The sequence below is a fragment of the Leptopilina heterotoma genome, unplaced genomic scaffold (genome assembly GCF_015476425.1).
Source record: "Leptopilina heterotoma isolate Lh14 unplaced genomic scaffold, ASM1547642v1 Lhet_373, whole genome shotgun sequence".
NCBI lineage: Eukaryota > Metazoa > Arthropoda > Insecta > Hymenoptera > Figitidae > Leptopilina > Leptopilina heterotoma.
This window is the reverse complement of record NW_025111051.1, coordinates 392,991-416,062: the sequence shown is the minus strand read 5'-3', so window position 1 is coordinate 416,062 and position 23,072 is coordinate 392,991. Positions and strand designations below refer to the sequence as shown.

Here is a 23,072-nt window from a genome sequence, read left to right as displayed (position 1 = left end):
AGTTTTACATTTTCTATTCGTTTTAGGTAGTAAACTTTTATTATTAATGAAAGAACAAAACTATAACGACCCGAATATTAAAACTATTTTATCAGAAATGATATGTGAAGATCCAAAGCCGGAATGCTATTTACGTAAATGTATTAATTGCCCCAGTGATGAAAACTTGCGTAAATTTTTACAAATAATCTTGAAAACTTCAAATGTCAACAAAGTGGAATACAAACAATGGATTTCGAGTCCTAGAGCAACTCTCATAACTAAAAAAGAAAATGAGAACAGTTTCGTTTCTTCTTTTTGCATCATGGCTGAAAAATATTTACCACATTCTTTTAGCGCTAGCAAACAAGCAGACTATTATAACAAAATTAAGGAAAATTTACAGAATAATGAATCACTTGTAATATGTGACTTTTCAGAAAATTATGCTTTTGTAATACAAAATGCTATTCCCGGTTTTCATTGGAGCAATAATCAGGCGACAATCTTCCTAATTGTCTTCTATTTTAAGAAGGATAATGTATTAGACCACAAAAGTTTAGTTTTTATTTCTGATTGTTTGACTCACGATGCTGTCGCTGTGCATGTGTTCATCAAAGCATTTAATGATTATTTATCGTCGTCCTATCCTTTTATCGAGCATCTGGTGTATTTTTCTGACGGTGCCCCTTCACAATTTAAAAACTACAAACATTTCGCCAATATTTCTTGTCATCAAGAAGATTTTAAACGAACTGCTGTATGGAACTTCCACGCCACAGCACATGGTAAAGGACCGTGTGATGGGGCTGGTGCAGTTCTTAAAAACATGGCAAGTAAAGCAAGTTTGCAGATGACTGGTGACACTTTGATAACAACTCCTCATGAACTATACGAATGGGCGAAAAAAGATAATATTTTAAAGAAAACTGAAGTAATGTTTAAACGCCAAGAGGATTATAACCAAATTAAAGCTTTCCTTGAACAGCGATTTGAGAAATGTACGTCAGTAGTAGAGACCCAACAATTCCATTATATAGAACCACGCAAAGCATTCGAATTACGAGTGAAATATTACTCATCTGCGACTGAATTTAAAGATGTTAGTTTACTAAAGGTACAAAAACCTCAAAGAAAACGTCAAAATTGTAAAAAATTAAAACCAGCTGAGAAACCAGCCAAAAGAAAACGTTTTGTTTCAAAACGTTAAATTTATTTTTGTGTTATATATTATTTCCATTAAAAATTATATTTATTATTGAATAAATAAACAGCTCTATAAAGTTTAATCAGATTTATTATTTATAAAATTTACAATAAATAAATTATACTATTCTAAGTTGAAATTATTTTAATTTTATTAATTGAATAAATTATTTTAAAAAATTATAATTTCAATTTTAAATCCTGTCAACGAAAATTAAATTTTCACTAAAGATATCGTAAATAAAAAAGGCGTGCGGGTAAAAAAATATTTCAAAAAATGGATAATTAATTAAAGTAAACTATTAATTAATAACTATCTACTTTTATTTTCAATTTGCAAACTTTTTGTAAACTCTAATTCATTATCTACAATCATAATATATTCTCGATTAACAATATCTGACCAAAATTGTCCAAAATATTTGCTTGATTTATTGTCAAAAGTTTATTAAACAGTTCTTCATTTATTGCACGTAAATTTTTACTTTTATAATGATTAATTATATTTTATAGTGATGAAAAATTGTTTCGAAGTCATCGTACGTAAATAGTACAAAATTGGAGAATTTTTCATCGACTTTTATACACTTGTTAAAAAATTAACCTTTAATTACAAAAAAACAAGTGCCTTACTAATGAAATGGAGTTTTGAAGTGTTTTCATTTCTGAATTTCCTTTTCTAAACTCTGTGCAACGACTCACATAATTTTAAATATCCTTTAAACTCTAAAGAACACCACTTTGGCATAAGAGGGAAAAATTTCTTTATTTATCAGTGATTCTAATAAAAGAAAAAAATCGAAAATCGATTACTTCGGTTTTGAGAAAAGTCACTTTTTAGACGAAATTTCAAATTATTTATTATTTTAGCTTTATTAACGTTTTTTTTATTACATATTTGAAATATTCGAGAAAAAACAAATAATTTCCATATTTTACATTATTTTTTATCTTTTGATTTAACAGATAAAAAAGTGTTTCAAAAGTGCCGTGCTTCTGAAATGTAACCATTTCAAAAAATCATAACTTCCGTAATTTTGATCAAATAATAAAATAAAAAAACAGGTATTTACTTATTTTTCATATAGAATTCGAAAAAAATTGTTTCAATAAAAAAAAATTTTGACTGAAAATCTCACGGAGAATGCCCCATATGATTCTCTCATCAATTATTTCCTTGTATTTATCAAATATTTTATTTATTATACCTGAATTTGAGAAAATTCGAAATTAAACATTTTTTTAATGGTTTTTACCTAAATATTGGGTGATTGGGAAATACAAAATAAATGTTATCAAGTATGGAAATCGTCTACAACCCTTGGTAATTTATCGACTCCCTTAAATTAAAAAGATATTTCTCTAAAGAAAGGAGTTTCTTTTCTTAAATAATATTGTGGAGAATACCTAAATTGAATGCATATTGGCGAAACAGGATACAAAGTATCAAACTATATCACGCCATTCTTGAGGAATTTGCAAGTTTGCTAAAAGCTTGCTTGACAACAGCAAGGTTTGGTGGGCCGTGTGCAACGGATTCTCCCACTTTACCGATTTTAGTCGATTTTCCAGGGTGTGAACGATTGTCCACGATAATTAATCGACGAGTCTTAATGAGTATTTCCCGCAGAGCGGACGTTACCATTTTTTTATATTTTGTGATTTATTCCCGCAAAAATATTATAATTGAAACAAAGTGATTTATTTGAAAATATAAAGATAAAAGGAAATATTAAAAAAGTTATTCGAAATAAATTGAACTAAAAGTGAAAAATATTTGAGAAAGCAGTTTGTGTGAGAAAAAGAATAAATTGATAAATATTATTAACAAAGAAAAGAGAATTTTAAAAGAAGAAAAAAGTAATAAAAATATTGAACCTCGTTTTTTTGTGGTTTGAAGATTTAGTTCTTTCATTCTACGTATAATAAAGGATTTCAGAATTGATTACAATTTTTAAATTTGGTGACCCCAAAATTTTAAATATTAAAATCAATTTTGATTTTTTGATTTTTTTCTAAAATAAAAAATGAATTTATTTAAAAACCATTAAAAAGAAAAAGAATATAAAAAAGAGAAGTAAAAGTGAATACGTGAATATTACTACAGGTGTAACTGGAAGACTAGGAATAAGAGACTTTTCTGTCTAAAAAAAAAGAGATATAAATTTTAATAAGTTATAATTGGTGAGTTAATTAATAATTATTCTGTAATTACTTTTACACATTTACACACACATACACTTATTAGTTAATTTCTTTAAATATCATTTTCTGTCTAAAACAGAGGTATATTCATAAGTTATAATTTTTTCTATTGTCACAATTCTAAGTATTGGATTTTATTTTATTAAATGTAATGTCATAAAGGGTATTTTTTAAGACCTAATTAATATAAATTAAAAGGGGTACACATTGTAATAATGATAAGACAATATCAATTGTAATAAAATTAATATTAATCTATTTAAACGTACTGAATAATCCTAAATTTTTAATAACAGTATTTATTTTGAAATAAATTTAACATCCATTTCTTACTATAAAATACTGAGCGTTTTATTGATTTAAGACTATTAAAAATTCTTTTTAATACAGTTAAGTCCGAATTCGATTAAATTATAAAATCTTTTAAATTAATAATAATTAAATCATAAACAATCGAATTCAAATTCAATTCAATGAATGAATTCAATTCATTGACAATTTTTACTGTTGTTTGTGCAACGCTGGGAGCAAAAGTTTTTTTTTAGTTTTTTTCTACACTTTTTCGAATTTTTTCTTAAGGAAATTCTGAGGAAATCGTGTAATATTTCCAAATATTAGGTCTTGAGTTTTGAAGGTACACACCTCAGGAATATTCCTGAGGTGTGTACCTTCAAAACTCAAGACCTAATATTTGGAAATGGTAAATACCACCAAAAACTTTGATGAATTTGCAAAGCGTTTCTTTTAAAAAAATATTTATTCTCAAAATGAGCCTGTGGGGCAAACCGGCCATAGGAAATTTTCATTGTATAAGAGTTTCAAGAAAATTATTATTAATTAGAATGTTTTTTTCATTAAAATATTTACTTTTAATGAAAAACAATTATTTTCTAATGATAATTAGACCCTTTAATATTGTTTGTCTAATAATTTCAAACATTTTTTTTTGTTATTTAAAAAAATTATTTATTTAATTAAAATTTAATCCTGTATTATTATTTACATTATTACAAGCATTGTTCGCATGATTCTTTATGTTTGTTGTTATTGTAGATTATAAAAATGCAATATTATAGATAAAAAACGTAGGTGGCCGGTTTGCCCCATGGGGGTGGGGCAAACCGGCCCGTTTGCAAATTTTTTTAAAGTTAACACAGCAATTAAACAATAAAAGATAAAGTGTAGGTGCCTCTAGGAAAAAGTTGCGCAATTAAATGATCTTTCAAACAAGCCATCGAAAAATGAAATCGGTTGATTCGTTTAGTCACAAGAGTGAAAAAACCGTAGGTATGGCCGGTTTGCCCCACTCTCCCCTATTGAATACATCTAAAAGCTTAAAAAACTAATAAGCTTACTAGAGAAAATGTAAAAAAACTTTATGAACTCTGACATCTTTTGTAAACAATCTGATTTTTACGACATACTTATTATTGGAAGTTAATTCGTCAGAATTTTTACAGGAATCTTCAATTGGAATTTCCAATTGGAGTTTCCTGTTGGAATTTCCTAGGATTACATAACATCTGATATGTTATTTATGGGGAGGGTATAGTATTTTAGCTTTTATTTTTTTATTTTGCTTCCTCATAAGGAAGCTTTGCATTCGTGACGATTTTCAATTTTTCAAAAGAAGGTTATTTGGACTCATTTTCATCTATAACATATGTATATTCAATTCTGAGAAAATGTCCAGATGTATGTGTGTGTGTGTATGTGTGTGTGTATGTGTGTATGTGTGTGTGTGTATGTCACAAAAATTGTGTACAAATTATCTCAAACAAATTTTGATGGATTGTCTTGAAATTTTTCAGGTTTATTGCAGTCATTAATACCTAAAATCTGACACAAGGATTTTCAAAAATATCTAAAAAAAAAAATTTTATACAATTTTTTTAAAATTCAAAAAAAAATTTTTTTTGTATTTTTGTAAATAATTTTTTTATCTGTTAATATTTTAATTAATTATTCGCAAAATTACATTCCTGACAAGAAAACGAATCGATTGATGTATACAAAGTATATTTTTTATCAAAATTTATAAAATTAATAGAAATTTTTCTTTTTCACAAAAAATTCAAATTTTGTATTTTTTCATAATTTATTTAATATTAATATTTTTAAATGATTATTCTATCATAAAAAAAGAAGCAATTTGCATATGAAATAGAGGTGTGTATTTAATCGAACCGAACATTAATCGACTCGACAACAGAAAATTCGAATTATTTCGAACTGCAAAAGTTTGCAAACCGCAATATAATTACATTTAATTTATGAATATATCTTGCTGCATCAAAAAGAAATTTCCTTAAGAAGAATGTATGCTTTGATTGTTATGCTTTTGAAAAATCATAATTTGGTTTTCATGGAGATTTTTACCTAAAATGAAGTAATGAATATATTATTAACTTTAGTAAATATTTTATATGTTTGATTGGATTTTAGCCAATATCATCAAAGTACATTTAAAATTTTTTAATTTTTTGAATTTATTGAAATTGTTTAATAAAGCTTGAAATAAAGAATTAAATGATATTGTTACCAAGATGCACCGCGAGGAGGTAGCCAATCAAGCATCTTAAAAATGGCTGTAAAAGTAAATGATAATTAGTATATTCGTAATAAAATTATTTACAAATCAATTTATTTAGCACGATTTTATGGGATAAATTTAATTTTATACATATGTTTAGATGGAGTTTGCTAGAATTTTGTAAGTGAATTACGTCACGAATTTATATTTTATATGTTGAGGAAGCTAAATGGTCATGAAATGAACAACTTGTTTTTTTATTTTTTTATTGTAATCTACTATATTTCAAGAGTATTGTGTAAAAATTTGAAGCAGATCCTAGCAAAACAGACGGATGATCCAGCTTCGACTTACAGTGAACACCGCAAAATGGTTTTTTTGAAGGCGTCTTCGGAAATCGCGTGCTAATCAGTTCCTTCTCATCATATAGCTTTCAAATTTTGACTAAAATTATCTTTAAATGATGTACTATAAATGTAAAATTTGTCCAATACACTGGCTCTAACCAAAGCGCCAAAAAAAATCACGAAAATATGCCATTTTTTCACAGAATTAACTATACCCTGCCCTTATGCACAAGTACACGGAGAAAAAAGTTAGCTTTTTTAGTTAGCTCATTTTTCTCCATGTAATTAATATACATTTGTCCTGATGCGATGAAAGGGACCTTACGTCCATAAAAATTAATTTTAAGTTTTTAATGTCATTATATCGATTGAAAAAATCTAGATAGAATGGTATCATTAACTCAAAATTAATTTTTTTGGACGTAAGATCCCTTTCACCGTGTCAGGGCACATATCATATTCTTTATTTATAGGGTTATTAATTATTTGATAAAAATTTACATTTATCTTCGTAAGCTCAAAATAAGACAAGGAGTCTCATTTTTCTTGCAACTCATTTTAATTAGCGTAGGCTACTCATTTTGAGACTAAGTTTTTTCTTTGTTTGACAAACGAGGATTTTGTATGTAATGTGTAAAAAAAAGTTACTTTTCTCAAATCTTTTTAACTTTTAAAACTTATATCCAGAGACCAATCGTGTCGTGATAAGATGCGTTTGTGACTCTTCTAAAAGTGTCTTTGTTGCGACACGATTGATATAGAATTTTTATGATTTTTTTAGTTTTTTCAGACTTGACAATTCCGGAATTGAAAAAAAGCATATAACATTTTTCTGTAATGTTAATAAGAACGTTAAGAAAACAATATTTAACAATGAGAATTTCTATCTTTGACACATACACATATATCATGAACTAGATAAACGTATACTTTCTCAACTGGAACATAAAATGCAGTCATGCACGTATATTAAGATGTTTACTCATTTGTACACAAATTGTGTATACTTATGAACATTTGATTATGTCTGTAACGTATACGTATACAAAAACTTATACAATGCCAAGAGAAGACTAAGAAGATATCGCTAAGTGGTAACCAATATACGGTTTACATGATCAGTCTCTAACTACCTGTTCGTGAAGTTAGTTCTGATTTTTAAAATTTTAGTATAAACTTTTTTCTCTTCCTTTTTATTTATTTACTTCTTTTAGGAACAATTCACATTTATATGATATCCTTAATGATTAATTTTTGAAATCGTTTTCTTGTAAATTTCTTACACTTTGCAAGAATGAATGGAACAAAGAAGAAAAAGAACAAGTCTCTCAAAAAAAAGGTAAAATTTTTAAATTTTTTTGGTACAAGGAAAAAATCAATTTTTTAAAATCAATATGTTTAAGTACTTTGAATAGTTTTAAAAGTATATTGAAAAATGATTTGGAAAATAACAGAAGCATAATATTTTCAAGACAGATTGAAACTTTTCCATATTAATAAAATAATATTTTTCCAAATATTCTTATAAAGATAAAATCAGTAATTTTTTATAAAAAATATACATGTTTTAACCTTTATGTACATATAATGTTATATCAATATAACTGTATAATACATAATAAATATATAATAATACAATTAAAAAAGAATTTTTTGAAGATAGAAACCAATCTATATATTCTTGAATACGCTTTTTTTTAATATAAAAAGTGAGTCAGTGTTATTGTTTCACGACAAACTGGGAATTTCTTTAAAAAGAAGGCCTTATATTATCACGTGAATAGAGTCATTATTGCAGGTGTTATGTAATAAATTATTATAATATTATAAATACTTTTAAAACACTTCTCTAAATGTAATAAATTGTAAAAAAAACAGTAAATCATCAATTAGCGTATTCACCTTTGCATAATTTTTAAAAAATAATAAACATGCAAGAACAATTTCTTTTTAACTGTGGCCAATGTCCAAAGTGGGCAACCCAGTCAACGCTTAACTAGGCTTATAATTATTATTATTATTGGTTATTGCTATTTATAGTTGTTATTAATTATAAATAATTTATCAACAAAAGAGTAAATAATGTGAAAAAATATAGTTTTCTTTGAAATAAATATTCCTCTTTTTAATTAAATCGTATTAAATATGACGACTAACAAACAATAGACACAGTAAAGAAAGTAAATAAATTTTTTATATATAATTTAAAAATTAAATAATTACAATTACAGTAAGTGAATTATAGACTTTCAAGTTTTGGTACAATCAACTTCCACTCTATATTATTTTAAGTTGTAGAACGACCGACCGACTCATATGTCTAACAATATTTTATAATACTTCACTCACACATGTCCAAAAAATACATACCCATGTATATAACACATATAGACAAAGCACATATGCACAAACCAAATTCACATGTATACTCTCATACACTGAGAAAAATAGAGTTTAAAAAACTGGGAGTCAATATTGAAAAAACTGGACTCAGTCCAGTAAAAGTACATTAATTCATTTCCATCAAGCATCTTAGGGTGTTGCGTATAGTGTATAGAGGGCCTTAGTTCCAAATGTCACTGTAAAGAGCATTGAAACACAGGCGAAGATTATAAGGCGCGCTGCAGTGTGCATAGTAGAGAAACTGGACTCAGTCCCCTACTTCGAAATTTTCACAATAAAGGAACGCAGGCGCGGAACCTGTCAAAATAAATGTCCGACGCGACGCGAAACGAGTGTTTCCTTGTATTCACTTCGTCAATTTTATATAAAAAAAACAATAACCAATCATTAAAAAAAAAGAAAAATGTGTTAAATGCACTCTTTATATATTCATATTCCTTAATTCACAAGTTTTATTCTTCCCACATCTTCATACTTACAATTAACAACTAAATGCATCGGAAAATCTTACAATCATACGGGATTGAACACCTACCTAACCATACAACTAAATATACGCATAATTATAAATCGCACGCTTTTACATTAAGCCTCTCGGCTACGCAATCGATGGGGGAAATTTCCTATTTAAGAAACATCCCTTACCAATGAAATAAATTAGAATATGCGTCGATTTTACTTTGTAATTAATGTAAGTATGGATGTCAACAATATTCATAATATTGAATAAATAATATTGTCAACTAGTTTAAATTTGATACGGTTATTAGAATTTAATAATAAATAAATAAAAAACATTAATTTTTTCTTAATAACCTTGAAACCTTTTTTAAGTTTGACAGTCCTTATGGTAAATTTGATTATTCTTTTTTTTCGTGTACAAAATAGTGAATTGACCTTGAATGAAATGTATAATTAATTATTCTCACAGCAATATTTAATAATTTAATGAACTTAACTGCACTGCATAATAGTTGAGAGTAGTACACGGAAAGAAAAAGTCCGTCAACCATTAATGGATTAGTATATTACTTTGAGACGGGACACTTTTTCCGTTGATGGTTACTTAACTTTACTTAACGATTGAAAACGAGTCATGGATTGATTAGAATGCCAGTATGTGACCAATTGTTTTAGATTTAATGCTGAATTGTTATCAATGGCTGTTTGAATGTTTACGAATCATTAGTGAAAGTTTGTGAAACGTTAGTTGACTCGTATTCTAAATCGGCGCTCTTCACTAGCGCATTGTTGCGCAGTGTACCGATGCGCATTTCTTCCGGTTTCTCTATAGTCCATGTGTTTTTGCTGTCTGCTATACATATCCCTATATACTATTATGTGTAATGTGAATATTTAACTTAACTAACAATTTGCAGTTGAATTGCGTCTAGAAATTGACCTCGATGAAAATATATTTTCTTTTATATTTCTCGCTAATTAAAAAGTAGTTATTAGTGCAAAATCATTTCTCACAAGTTGTGAAAAATTTTGTTATTTGGTATATAAGAACAGTTTGCTTCTAAACTTAAAGTGTTATAAGTGTGCGTTTCTACGTGTAGTTATTATAAGTGCGAAAATGTGTTGGAAAATGTGTTGGTCTAAAGCGTCTAAGAGTGTAAATAAAATATCGGAACTGTGCAACGAAAAAAATGTGTTCATTCTGTACCAAATAGTGTCTAAAATTAGGGATAATTCTGAAAGAAGTTGAATTTTTTGAATGCTTTTGATAGTCATAGAAAATTTAATAGACAGTTTTCTAAATTTTAGTGAACGAGTTTTATATATTGATGACAGTTTTCTAAATTTTAGCAAGCAACTCGTCACTGATTGTGACTCAAAGTATGTTATCCATTGAATGATTTTGTGTCCCGTCTCAAAGTAATATACTAGTCTATTAATGATTGACGGACTTTTTCTTTCCGTGTAAGAGTAAGTGAAACGGTAAGATAAGTGAACGACCATTAGTGTGAGAGAGAGAGAATAACTTGTGGTTTTCGAGTAGGTATCTACTTTATGTGCACGGCATTCATTTTTCGAAAGAACTGGACTGAGTACTATTTGTTCAATATTCGCTTCTATTATTGACTTGTGTTTTGTACACTGCCGCGTTCTTTTAACAATTACATGAGAAAGAAATTTCTCATTCCAATTTTTTATACTCTTATTCCCTCTAAGACTATATAAACAGTTTTGTTTAAGCTGATGAATGGGATAACTTGTGTTGAGTCCCAAACTGTTCAGCTATGAAACTTCTAATACTATAGTGTGTACCTGTCACATATTATTCTATAAAGGAGTACTACACTGACTGCATAAATCATTTTTCCATTTTTCTCCGTGTACATATGGGACATTTTACGTCAACACGGACAGAGCTCAAAACAAAAATTGCTTAAATGGATTTAAACGTTCTAGGGCTTAAAAGACTTCTACGTTCGTGTACTTTAAAATGCCGATGGGCGTTTTTTGAAAATTTCCATTTTCGATGCCAATAGAGCTTTCAAAAGTAAAAAAGTCCAAAAATCTCAAAAATATTTTCATGAATTAAAAGCAAAAAACCAGGTAAATTATTCTGTAACTCATTCTTTAACAGTTTTTAGGGTCCCCGATTATAAATATAAAGTTTTCTTTCAAAAAATTCAATATTTGCTCAGATTTTATTAAAACTTGTTACTCGGGGGTTTTTAGGGTCGCTGGTTACGAAACTAAAGTCACTTTTTAAAAATTCAAAATGGCGAATCTATTACACTAAAAAAAAAATTCGACAGAATGTGCTTTTTACTCAGTCAATTTTTGCCTAAGAACAAAAGCAATACACGTAAAGCAATTGTTTCTTAAAAAAAAGCAATTTTTGCCTTTGAAAAAGGTAAAAATTGCATTAGTTAAAAAATTTTTCCTTTAAAAAAGGCTAAAAAAATTTTAAAATTTGATCCGATTTCCTTAAAACGTGTTACTTGGGGGTTTTTGGGGTCGCATATTACGAATATGAAGTCACTTTTTAGAAATTAAAAATGTCGGATTTAATATGGCAGACAAATTTTCACATTATTTTATCATATTTACTTTAAACTTGTTACTCGGGGTTTTTTAGGGTAGCTGATTACGAATCTGAAATCACAATTTAAAAATTAAAAATAGCGGATCCCATATGACTGAAAAATGTTCAAATTTGAACCAATTCGCTTAAAGCATGTAATAATAACAAATTGTTTACATTATAGAACAGTATGAAGCTAGAATTTCTAAAAAGTGACTTCATATTCGTAATCTGTGGCCCCAAAAGCCCCCGAGTAACACGTTTTAAGGGAATCGGATCAAATTTGAAAATTTTTTCGCCATATTGGATCTGCCATTTTGAATTTTTAAAAAGTGACTTCAGATTCGTAATCAGCGATCCTAAAAACCTCCGAGTAACAAGTTTTAATCGAATCTGAGCAAATTTGAATTTTGTCCGCCATATTGGATCCGCCATATTAAATTTAAAAAAAAACTTTAGATTTATAATCGGGGACCCTACAAACTGTTAAAGAATAAGTTACAGAATAATTTACCTCGTTTTTTGCTTTTAATTCATGAAAGTATTTTGAGATTTTTTCACTTTTGACAGCTCTATATTGGCATCGAAAATGGAAATTTTCAAAAAACGCCCATCGGCATCTTAAAGTACACGAATGTAGAAATCTTTTAAGCCGTATAACGTTAAATTCCATAAAAGGAATTTTTGTTTGGAGCTGTCTGTCTGTCCGTGTTGACGTGGAATGTCCCATATACACAAAACACACACATGTATACTCACACATATACAGAAAACAAATACATATATGTATACTCACACATATACACAAATCACATACAAATGTATAGCCGTAATCAAGCCATGAGTTAAAAGCAAGTCTTGAGACATAATCAATCCAGTAACCATATAATCGAGCCTTGAATTAAAAACAAGACTTGAGCCATAATGTAAATTTGCAGAATGCCTTGTTTTTGAGTTGAGGTATCAGAAATATCACGATTTGCAAAGGGTCTGCCGATTTTCGCAAAACTTTGTGGGATTATACTTTTATATAAAAAACTTCTTTCCCCCAAATTTAAAAAAAAAATTCAAAATTGTTGAAGATACGCCGTTTTGAATTTTAACCCTAGAAGGAGTACGTTAGTTTACTCACCCTCTAAGGAGTAACTGCACGGAGAAAAAGGAATAGTTGACACATCCAGATACATGGATATCACAGCCATATTATATTGAAAAATACGGGATATCCATAGTTAAGGTTGCTGCATCCATATTCTATGGCTGGCTGTATATTGTTGGAGCAGCAAAAGATCTATGGTTGGGTGATCCATAGTAATGGAAATGGGAAACAAAAAAATTAGAATCACTCAATTAATTAAATTCTATGTCACTTGAGATATTCTATACACATTTTTGTTAATTAATACACACCACTTATTGAATAACCGCATATTTACGAAATAAATTATTAACCGATAGGGGAGACACGAACCCTAGACCTAACGCATACTAAACACTAACGCTATCCACTACACTATACACACAACTACAATATCTGAGCATATAATATTCCTTATATACTATACACATATTTCATGAAAATGAATTTACATAAACACAAATAGACAATAACGATAATAAATAATAAACAATTATAACACTATTTATACACAATAAACTCACAACGCGATTATATAGACGTGACAGGAAACCGACGCGACGGACAAATTGAGACGACCATTTTTAAATGGATGCCATGATAATGAATTGCGCGCAACATGTATCCAAATTTCGAACTAACTATGGACCTCCCAACCAAAGTTTTTATGGATGAGGCAGCCATATGTGAAAATCCATAGCATGAATTGTAAGCCCAACCATGCCTATGGATGTCACATCCATATTTGATTCAACAATATAATATGGCTCCCTCATCCATTAAATATGGAATGTGCTTCCATTCTGAAAGTTGTCTCTTCCATTAAATTGGATAACACAACAATATTCTGCTCAACAATATTTTTATGGATATCTCTTCCAGACCTTTTCTTTCCGTGTGGGGTGTCCGGACTCCCTACGCTTTAAACTTGTTTTATAAGGTTTCTATTTGACGTAAAAAAAATTGGGTATAGGGAATTTGATTGGTTTTTTTAGTAAAGAACACAATAATGTTATTCATATTTTGATTAATTAAAAAGTTTTGAAAAAAACTGAAACAACAAAAAAAACTGCAAAATTAACTCTTTTTAAAAAAAAATTTCATAAAAATTTGACTAATTTAAAAACTTTTTTATGTTTTTAAAGTTAAATAGATACACTTTTAGGGGAAAAAATTAATTTTTGTATTACTTAAAAAAACATAATTATTTGAACATCTGAAGTGAAAAAAATTAAGGACAATTGTCGAATAGTGAAAATCATGAAAATGAATTATAAAATGGACTTTAACAATTAATATTTATTAAAAATAGTGTTATAAATTAAAAATTTTACAAACTTAAGGGGTTACACCACTTTGACCCGTTCAAAACATAAGCTTTTTCAACAATTTTTATTGAAGAATAGAAATTTTTTTAGGAAAATTAAATTACAGTAGGGTATTGTACTACTCTTGAACTACAACAAAATATATATAAATTTCTTTTTTTTTATATTGTCGGTTTGACAGATGATATGTTAAAGTGATTTAAAAATGTATCCCTATACGGTGGACACTATAACTCGGTCCAGAACTAAGCTAGACCAAAAAGTAAAAATGCTTTAGTTTCTGTAGCTCAAAATCTAGCGAAATAAGTATCCGTTTTAAAAAAAATTTATTTTTCGCAAAATGGCATCGATTTGAAGGAAAAAGTCCGTATTTTTGCCTAAATTTCATTATTTAAAGTTGTCTAGAAAATTTAAATATTAATATTTCAAAAAATCCGTACGTATTTCGCTAGATAATTATATCACAAACAAAATAAAAAAAGAACTAAGAGGATCGAATGAAATTTGTGGCAGCTAGAGTGTCCACCGATTTTTAAAATACAGTTTTGAGAAAAACGAGTTTAAAGTTTTCATTACAATGTAAACCTTAGCGCGCGACCCTGCTTGAACAGTTCTAAAATTGTCTTTTCACTTGAGATTTTGGTGTCCATAAAGAGTATTTTAAGCAAAAAAAAATTTTCAATTTTTTTGAAAATTTTAAAGTGGTGTCTGGCCCATGGTCAGACAGTCTTTTCAGCGCCCAGTTAGAGAATAGACTGTCTTTCTGGCACCACACTAGAACCCAACAATTTTTCTACACGGGAACCCCTTAATATATCTGAATATATTAACAATAAAATTTATAACTTTTGAAGTGATTCTGTAAATTAATATTTAATCAAAGTTTTATTTGCCAATTATAAATACCTCTAATATGTGTTAAAATATTATTAACAATATAGAATTTATAATTTAAATTTGACTGTCATTTACCACATTTTTTTGTATTAGAATTTAATCTCTGACAACTTTTTCATTCATAACCTATCAATTTATACTTTATCAGATGATTTTAACTGATTGAAAACGATTTTTTAAAAAAATTTGAATTTACTTATCTTGATAATTTTTCTGACGTTAGGGAGTAACTGGGGTGTCCAGACACCCCACTTACTCCTTCTAGGGTTAATATTAATTTTATAAAATTTTGAATATCTCGGAATATTGTTTAAGGATTTTTATGAAATTTGAACATTTTTTAGGTAAAAGTATGTACTTTAAAATGCAAATAAATTTTTTTAAACAATTTTTTGTTTATTTACTCTTCTGTGAGAAAAATGTTATTAACATATTTGGATTCCTTATGAATTCACCTTTAATTTCATAAAAAAATTGATGGAGACTCAACTGGGTCCGGAGATATTGAAGTTTTTGTAAAAAATAGGCCTAGTTGCAGCGGCAATGCACGGCTACGGTAACGTACTACGCGACTTGTACTTGTTATTCGGGGGTTTTTGGGGTCGCTGATTATGAATCTGAAATCCAATTTTAAAAATTCAAAATGGTAGATCCAATATGGCCGATAAATTTTCAAAAACTGATTAGATTGCGAATGCAATGTCCAATTTTTAAAATTGAACATGGCCGCTCTAATATGACAGACGAATTTTCAGTTGAAATTCGATAATCACGTTCTTTAGCCATTAAAATACTTAAAATGTTTTCAATGTTTTCCAACTTTCACCACGTGGAGGTAAACGTGAACTGGAAAGTCTTTTTTTTTAATTTTATATTTTTTTACCTTTTTATGTTTTTTTTTCTTTTTTCATTTTTTATGTCTTTTTCTTCTTTTTATTTGTTATTATAATTTTTGAATTTAAAGGTCAAAAAATGGAAATGTATATGTTTTATTTTAATCATTACTTATTTCAAGGTCAAATTAAAAAAACAATTTTTTTTATCTCCAGCTTGCAGCTCTTTTAAAACCTTTCAAAAATCATTATTCACAGTTTTAATTCGATTAATTTTACTTTTTAATATATTAAATCGAGAAAAAGATATTTTAAAAAAGACATTATTTATTTTAAAAATAAAAAAAAGACTGGAGCGGCCGTGTTTAATTTAAAAAATTAGACATTATATTCGTGATCAACAACCCTAAAACCCCCGAGTAACAAATTTAAATCTAATCTAATGAGTTTTTGAAAATTTGTCGGACATATTGGATCCGCCATGTTTATCTTTAAAAATTAGACATTATATTCGTAATCAACGACCCCAAAAACCCTCGAGTAACAAGTTTCAAGCGAATCTAATGATTTTTTAGAAAAATTGTCCGCCATTTCGAATTTAGAAAATTGGACTCCAGATTCGTGATCAGCGACCCCTACACGGAGAAAAATGGATAGTTAAATTTACTATCTAGATAATCAGGGTGACGATCTTGGATACTCAACTATAGGACAACCATCTAGATAGTTAAATTTAGTATCTTGGGATAATCAAACTTACATACTAACTGCCATTATCCAAGATATTTACTTTGACTATCCTAGATAATAAACGCAAGTTGCTGTGTTTATATACATCTAAGTTGATCAATAAGAAATATTTAATGATAAAAGTTAATTTTTTAAGAAATTAGTGAACATTTTTCCTAGATAAGGTTTAAAGGTTATGTTGCTAATCGTAAGTTTTATATATTTTTAAAGCAATATTATATCTGAAATTCAGTATAAAAAAACTTGACAATGTTTTTAAATTTCGAATAATATAAAACTACTTAACGGTGTTCGATGGTCTCTCAAATTTCTCGATAATGTGCGACCAACAGTTATCACCCAACAAATACGGCACTGACCGGTTTAAATGACGTGAAATTGGTAAACATTCATTTTCTAACAAATTTCCCTCTGTTCACAGACACTTTTTACAAAATATGACAACGTACATTTGTCACAAATGTTTTTAATTGTCTGAATTTAAAAGATTTTGTTAATCCATGCAGAAACGCGGTTGCAGGATTGGAATTACCATACTCACAAAGCACAATATTTTTCTGCAAGTTTGCTGCAAGTTTTCCATGCAAAGTTCGCAAGTTTGCATCCAAGTTTGCAGCAAACTTGCAAACAAATAAAAATGTCACCCTAAATGGCAAGTTTGCAATGAAAACTTGAGGAAAATTTGCAGCAAACTTTCTAAAATACCTTAAAAATTAAAAATAAATTTTTTTTCAAATTGCATATATTTTAATGAACGATGCCTTCCCTGCAGGGAAGGTGACTAAAATATAGTGCGCAGCTCTAGATGTCATAGTAAACTACAGCGCATACATTTAAGTTTTTGCTATTTGGCGCAAGTTTGCTGCAAACTTGCCAAGTAAGTGACATTTTTATATTTATGCAAGTTTGCTGCAAACTTGCAATGCAAACTTGCGAAATTTGCATGGAAAACTTGCATCAAACTTGCAGAAAATGTCTGTGATTTGTGGGTAGCAATGTAATGCGAATCATTTTGACAGCTGATCCTTTACGCACGCTGCATGCTTCTGCCCTCTAATAGCAAAGTGGCTGCAACATACGTCTTGCCGCCTGTCATTACATTCCTTTTGTATTTCCAATCCTGTAACCGCGTTTCTGCATGGATTAACAAAATCTTTTGAATTCAGACAATTAAAAACATTTGTGACAAATGTACGTTGTCAGATTTTGTAAAAAGTGCCTGTATGCAGAGAAAAACTCGTTCGAAAACAGTTGTAATCGGTAATCAAACTTCTGCGCAAGCGCTCGGCAAGTTGACTATCCAGGATAATAAATTTGATTATCTAGATATACTAAACATTGACAGATTAGCTCGGTCGGATAAATGCCTGGCTCGGTGGACGGACCAAGGGTACTTGGTTCGCGCCCATTAGCCTGGGATTTTTTCCGGCACGTGAGATAATCTGAGCGGGAGGTTTGACGTCGAAGTATAATGATGTGCACCGTCGATTATTGTCCGGTACACACCATTAGAATTCGATATTTTTTAACTATCTACTTTTAACTATCCATTTTTCTCCGTGTAAAACCCCCGAGTAAGAAATTTCAAGCTAATCTAATGAGTTTTTGAAAATTTGTCGGACATATTGGATCCGCCATTTTGAATCTTTAAAATTGTATTTCTGATTCATAATCAGCGACCCCAAAAACCCGCGAATAACAAGTTTCAAGCAAATTTAATGAGTTTTTAAAAAAATTGGCTGCCATATTGGATCCGCCATTTAAAATTTTTAAAATTGAACTTCAGATTCGTGATCAGCGACCCCAAAACCCTCCGAATAACAAGTTTTAAGCAAATTTTATAAGTTTTTAAAAAAATTGTCCGCCACATTAGATCCGCCATTTTGAATTTTTAAAATTGAACTTCAGATTCGTGATCAGCGACGTTATTTGTAACATTTGGAATTATTTTTCCGTTATTTCATAGTAGAAAAAATTGAAAATTAAACAAAAATTGGAAAAAAATCGGACATTTTTTATAAAAAACATTAATAACTTCTTTGTTTATAAATTTTTGACTTTTTTAACGCCATTCGATAGAACGCATATGACAACATAAGAACTGATGACTCGTGAATTTTTCTATTGATTTTTAAGTACCGAAATAAGTCCTCAAAATTCATGCCAATATTTTGTCCATTTGGGCGTTAAAGGGTTAAAAAATTTTTTATTTAAAAATTAATTTTTTTTAATAACTTTATTTGCATTTTAAAGTATATACTTTTACATAAAAATTGTGAAAATTTCACAAAAATTCATAAACAATATTCCGAGATATTCAAAATTTTATAAAATTAATATTAAAATTTAAAATGGCGTATCATCAACAATTTTGAATTCTTTTTGAAAAAATTTGGGGGAAAGAAGTCTCTTATTATTTTATTTATTTTATTTTTATTTGTTTATACACTCGTCTTAAGCCTACAATCTTGGCTATACAAGTGTTTTTACATTTTCATAAATTTCTTTTACAAATTTTTCCCTGACAAACTTAATACTAAATTTTGCGCCTACAGAGCGACTTGAAAATAATTAGGAGTACTCGCATTTGCCTGCACCACCCGTCTAAAGAGTTTTCTCGGCAGTGGAGAGGGAAACTGTAGAAAACCTCTCCTGAGTACAACCGGTTTATCGACAGTCGAGTTCTAATGGTGTGTACCGGACAATAATCGACGGTGCACATCATTATACCTCGACGTCAAACCTCCCGCTTAGATTATCTCACGTGCCGGAAAAATACCAAGCCAAATGGGCGCGAACCAAGGGTACTTATACCCTTGATCCTTAAACGACCGCCAAGCGAGGCATCTATCCGACTGAGCTAATATGTCGGTTGAAAGAAGTCTCTTATATAGAGGTATAATCTTACAAAGTTTTGCAAAAATCGGCAGACCCTTTGTAAATCGTGATATTTCTGACGTGAAATACCTTAGTTATTAAATTTCAAAGAATAAATTTCGTCGCGGTCGCCTCGCCTCACGCCGGTTGCCACGCGGCTCAGTGCAACCGCGTCGCAGCGCGCCGCAATTTATTTTTTGAAATTTAATAACTCAAAAACAAAAAAAAGGGCATTCTGCAAATTTACATGCCGATAGGCAAATCCCTCAGCTTTCGTTTGCAATAATTTTCTTTGAAATAAAACGGACCGATTTTTGGAAAATTAAATATTAATTTTATCAAAAATTAGGGTCAATTTTTTAAATATTAAAATAGTACATTGCGTAACAAGTGTGAACTAGCGGCCTTTTTGGAACGAGCGCTAAGTTTTCGTAACGAGTCGTAGGTGAGGGCGCCGAAGGCGCCCTCACCGGAGACGAGTTACGAAAAAGAAGCGCGAGTTCCAAAATGCCGCCACACGTGTTGCGCACGATACTTTTCATAACAAAATCATAAAAAGGCGTTGACACTGAAAAACATATATAACTGAAAAGAATGTTGAGAAACGCATACATAAGATTCGGAACACAGAACCACTGTCAAGCGTACTTACTAGCTGATCGCGCGGGGGGGTTCGGGGGGTCTCCCCCCGACGGGGTCTAGGGGCGGAGCCCCGGTCAGGGGGTTCGGGGGGCGAAGCCCCCCGACTACAAAAAAACCAACTCAAAAGAATAATAATAATATTCGACATTTCAAAGAATCGCATTTTATAATACCCCAAGCCACCGGACGCGTCGGGGGGCGAAGCCCCCCGAAACCTAGTCGTGTACTTCGACGTATTAATAAAAATAATATCATTAAAGAATAAAAACAGAATTTTTCACACGAGTGATCACGAAAAGGAGGTTAGAAACTCTCAGTATTTGACAGATACTGTGTTGCTGCTGTAAGACACGGTAAATGTAGTTAACTGAACGAAAACATAATCACGCCTCTTCTCACAAGCACAAACAAAGCTCTTTTTTGAACTGAACTGTCATTCGCAGTATTTTCGTAACTACGTACTAAAAAGAATAACTTTACATTGGCCTACGGAGAGACAAATAACGCCATTTTTATGATTGCGTTATGAAAAATAAAATTCACCATTGGAAAGAGGACGAAAAAACCTTTCAGAAACATATTCTTCAAAATTTTTCCCATTACAAGTATGTTCAGAAAAAATTCAAAAAGTATCCGGTGTTAGCAAAATTGGTCATATTGACCCCCCTCTACCCCCTCCAAATTTTCGAAAAAGTCAAAATGTTTTTTGGGTCACATTTCTACTTGATAGAACAACAAATTCCCTGAGTTTCAATTTTTTTTCAAGAAGTTGAAATTTCAACTTAGGACATTTCACGTAAAATGCCTCATATGTGGCTTTGTCTATGAAGTGGGACCTTACGTGCGAAAATAAGTTTTTGAGAAAACAGCAGTTAAAGTTTAAATTTAGAAAAACCCTTGTAACTTTTTTCAAGATTAATATTTTTTAATCAAGTTTGGTTAGATGTTAAATTGACAATTTGACAGTTGACAGCTGTTAATTCAACTATCAACTTCTCTAAAAAGTTATAATTTTTAATTAAAAAAACAGTAATTAGGTTTTTGAGGCCGCTGATTACGAATATGATATCAAATTTTAATTTTGACAGTTGACAGCTGTAAAAGAAACTGTCAACTTCTCTAAATAATAACAAATTATCGTCTTCGTTATTTTAATTTGTATGGTAACAAACAAATCAGTTTTTTCGTATTTGTACTCTTGATTCTCTTGACTTTAAACAAGCTTTTAAAAAACTTCTAAACAAGTTATGACTTTCTGGTTTTCACCATCTTAAAGAGCGTTTCATACTCTATCCGAAGTAACAAAAACTAAAAAATGATTTTTTGACACGTTAGGTCCCTTTTCATAGACCAGGTCACATATATTAACCCTTAAACCGCACACTGCCGAATCCATCCTTAAACCGCACACTGGGTGTGCGACACCCGGGGACTTTTAAGTGTGTTCTCCAAGCTGGAATACGATATTATCTTTTGGAAAAATTATCTTATATAGCTCATACATCTATTTTGAAGGAAAATAGGTTTCATAATGATTTATTTAATTTTAATAATTAAAAAAAGAGTTTTTTAAAACTACTGAAATTACCTTAAGCCAAAAACTGGGTATCAGACAAACAGAAATTTTCTTCGCCGACAACTTCATAAAGTTATCAAATACACAAAGACACTTGGGAGACTAATGTCCCTCACGGAACATAAAGTTAAGTACAAAATGTATCGTCTAATAACGACACATGTTCAATTTTTACGAATTTAACCAAAATATTAGAGTAAAAAGCTAGAATATGGGTGTCGCACACCCAGGGTGCGGTTTAAGGGTTAAACTAAATAAAAAAATTTCTTTCTATATTTTTTGTTGTTAATAACGAAGAAATAGCGACTGTAAGTAGAGTCCTCAAAAATCTAGTTGACATGATATCTTCAGTCAGAACAGACGGAATCAAATAATTCAAACGGCATATTAAAATATAGGTAAGTGGTTATAGCCCGAAGTAAAATCATAATTTTTAAATTATTTTTAACCTCCCAGGCGCGAAAGACCAATGCTGACGATGGATTGAAGCTTGATTCAGTCTTGAACGCCCAGCGTGGGTAACCCAGTGTTGAAGCAGTCTTTATATCACTGTCACTCAATATTGATTCAGCATTGGACACCAATGTTCGTCCCATGCTCGATTCAAGGCTCGGTCAATCTTCGTGAGTGAAGCTTGAATATCTATAATCTTAATTCAATTCTGAATCAATCATGACAGTTTATTTATTGACGTGTGCATTTAAAAATATCAAATATAAATATTTATAAATTATTTAATATTAAAATATTTTTTATGATAATTTTATTACTATTTAAAAATTATTATTATTAAGATATCAATTGGTAAATAAATATTAATATTTATTTAGTATACATATAATATTTATATTAATTAATAATAATAATAATTATATATTATTATTATTATTATTATTATAAGAATAATAATAATAATTATTATTATATTATTTATTATTATTATTAATTATATAAGATTCATATATAAATAAAGATAAATTATATATTATTATTTTTTTCTTGCTCAGTGTCAAATTATTGTTTTCAAAGTCCAAGAGTTTCGTTTGTCTGAAAAATTTTCAGTAAAAAAAATGTTCATTAGGGTGTAATAAATATTTATGCCTAGTAGTTTCACACTAGGATTAACTGTTTAGTAAATATGTATTATCAAAAAACTATTTTTTGTCAAACGCGTGCGATTAAACACAAATAACATTGAGACTTTAGCATTGCCAACTTAAGAGTTTAACGTATGTGTTGAGTTGGTAATGCTGGAGTTTCAAGGTTATTTGTGTTTAGCTGCGCGTGTTTGCCAAAAAATAGTTTTTTGATAATATTT

At 29.5% G+C, this 23,072-nt stretch overlaps 1 protein-coding gene across 4 annotated transcripts in view; it reads left to right on the top strand.

The window, feature by feature from the left end:
• The first annotated feature begins 7,407 nt into the window (after positions 1–7,407).
• LOC122505832 (myogenesis-regulating glycosidase) overlaps positions 7,408–23,072 on the top strand; it is a 387,127-nt gene continuing 371,462 nt past the window's right edge. For all 4 annotated transcript variants that reach the window (XR_006301953.1, XM_043617681.1, XM_043617680.1 and 1 more), the window contains exon 1: positions 7,408–7,609. Coding sequence is in view for 3 of the 4 variants with exons in the window: in XM_043617681.1 (XP_043473616.1) it covers positions 7,565–7,609 (45 nt within the window). In the remaining variant the exon portion in view is untranslated. The remainder of the gene's footprint in view (positions 7,610–23,072) is intronic.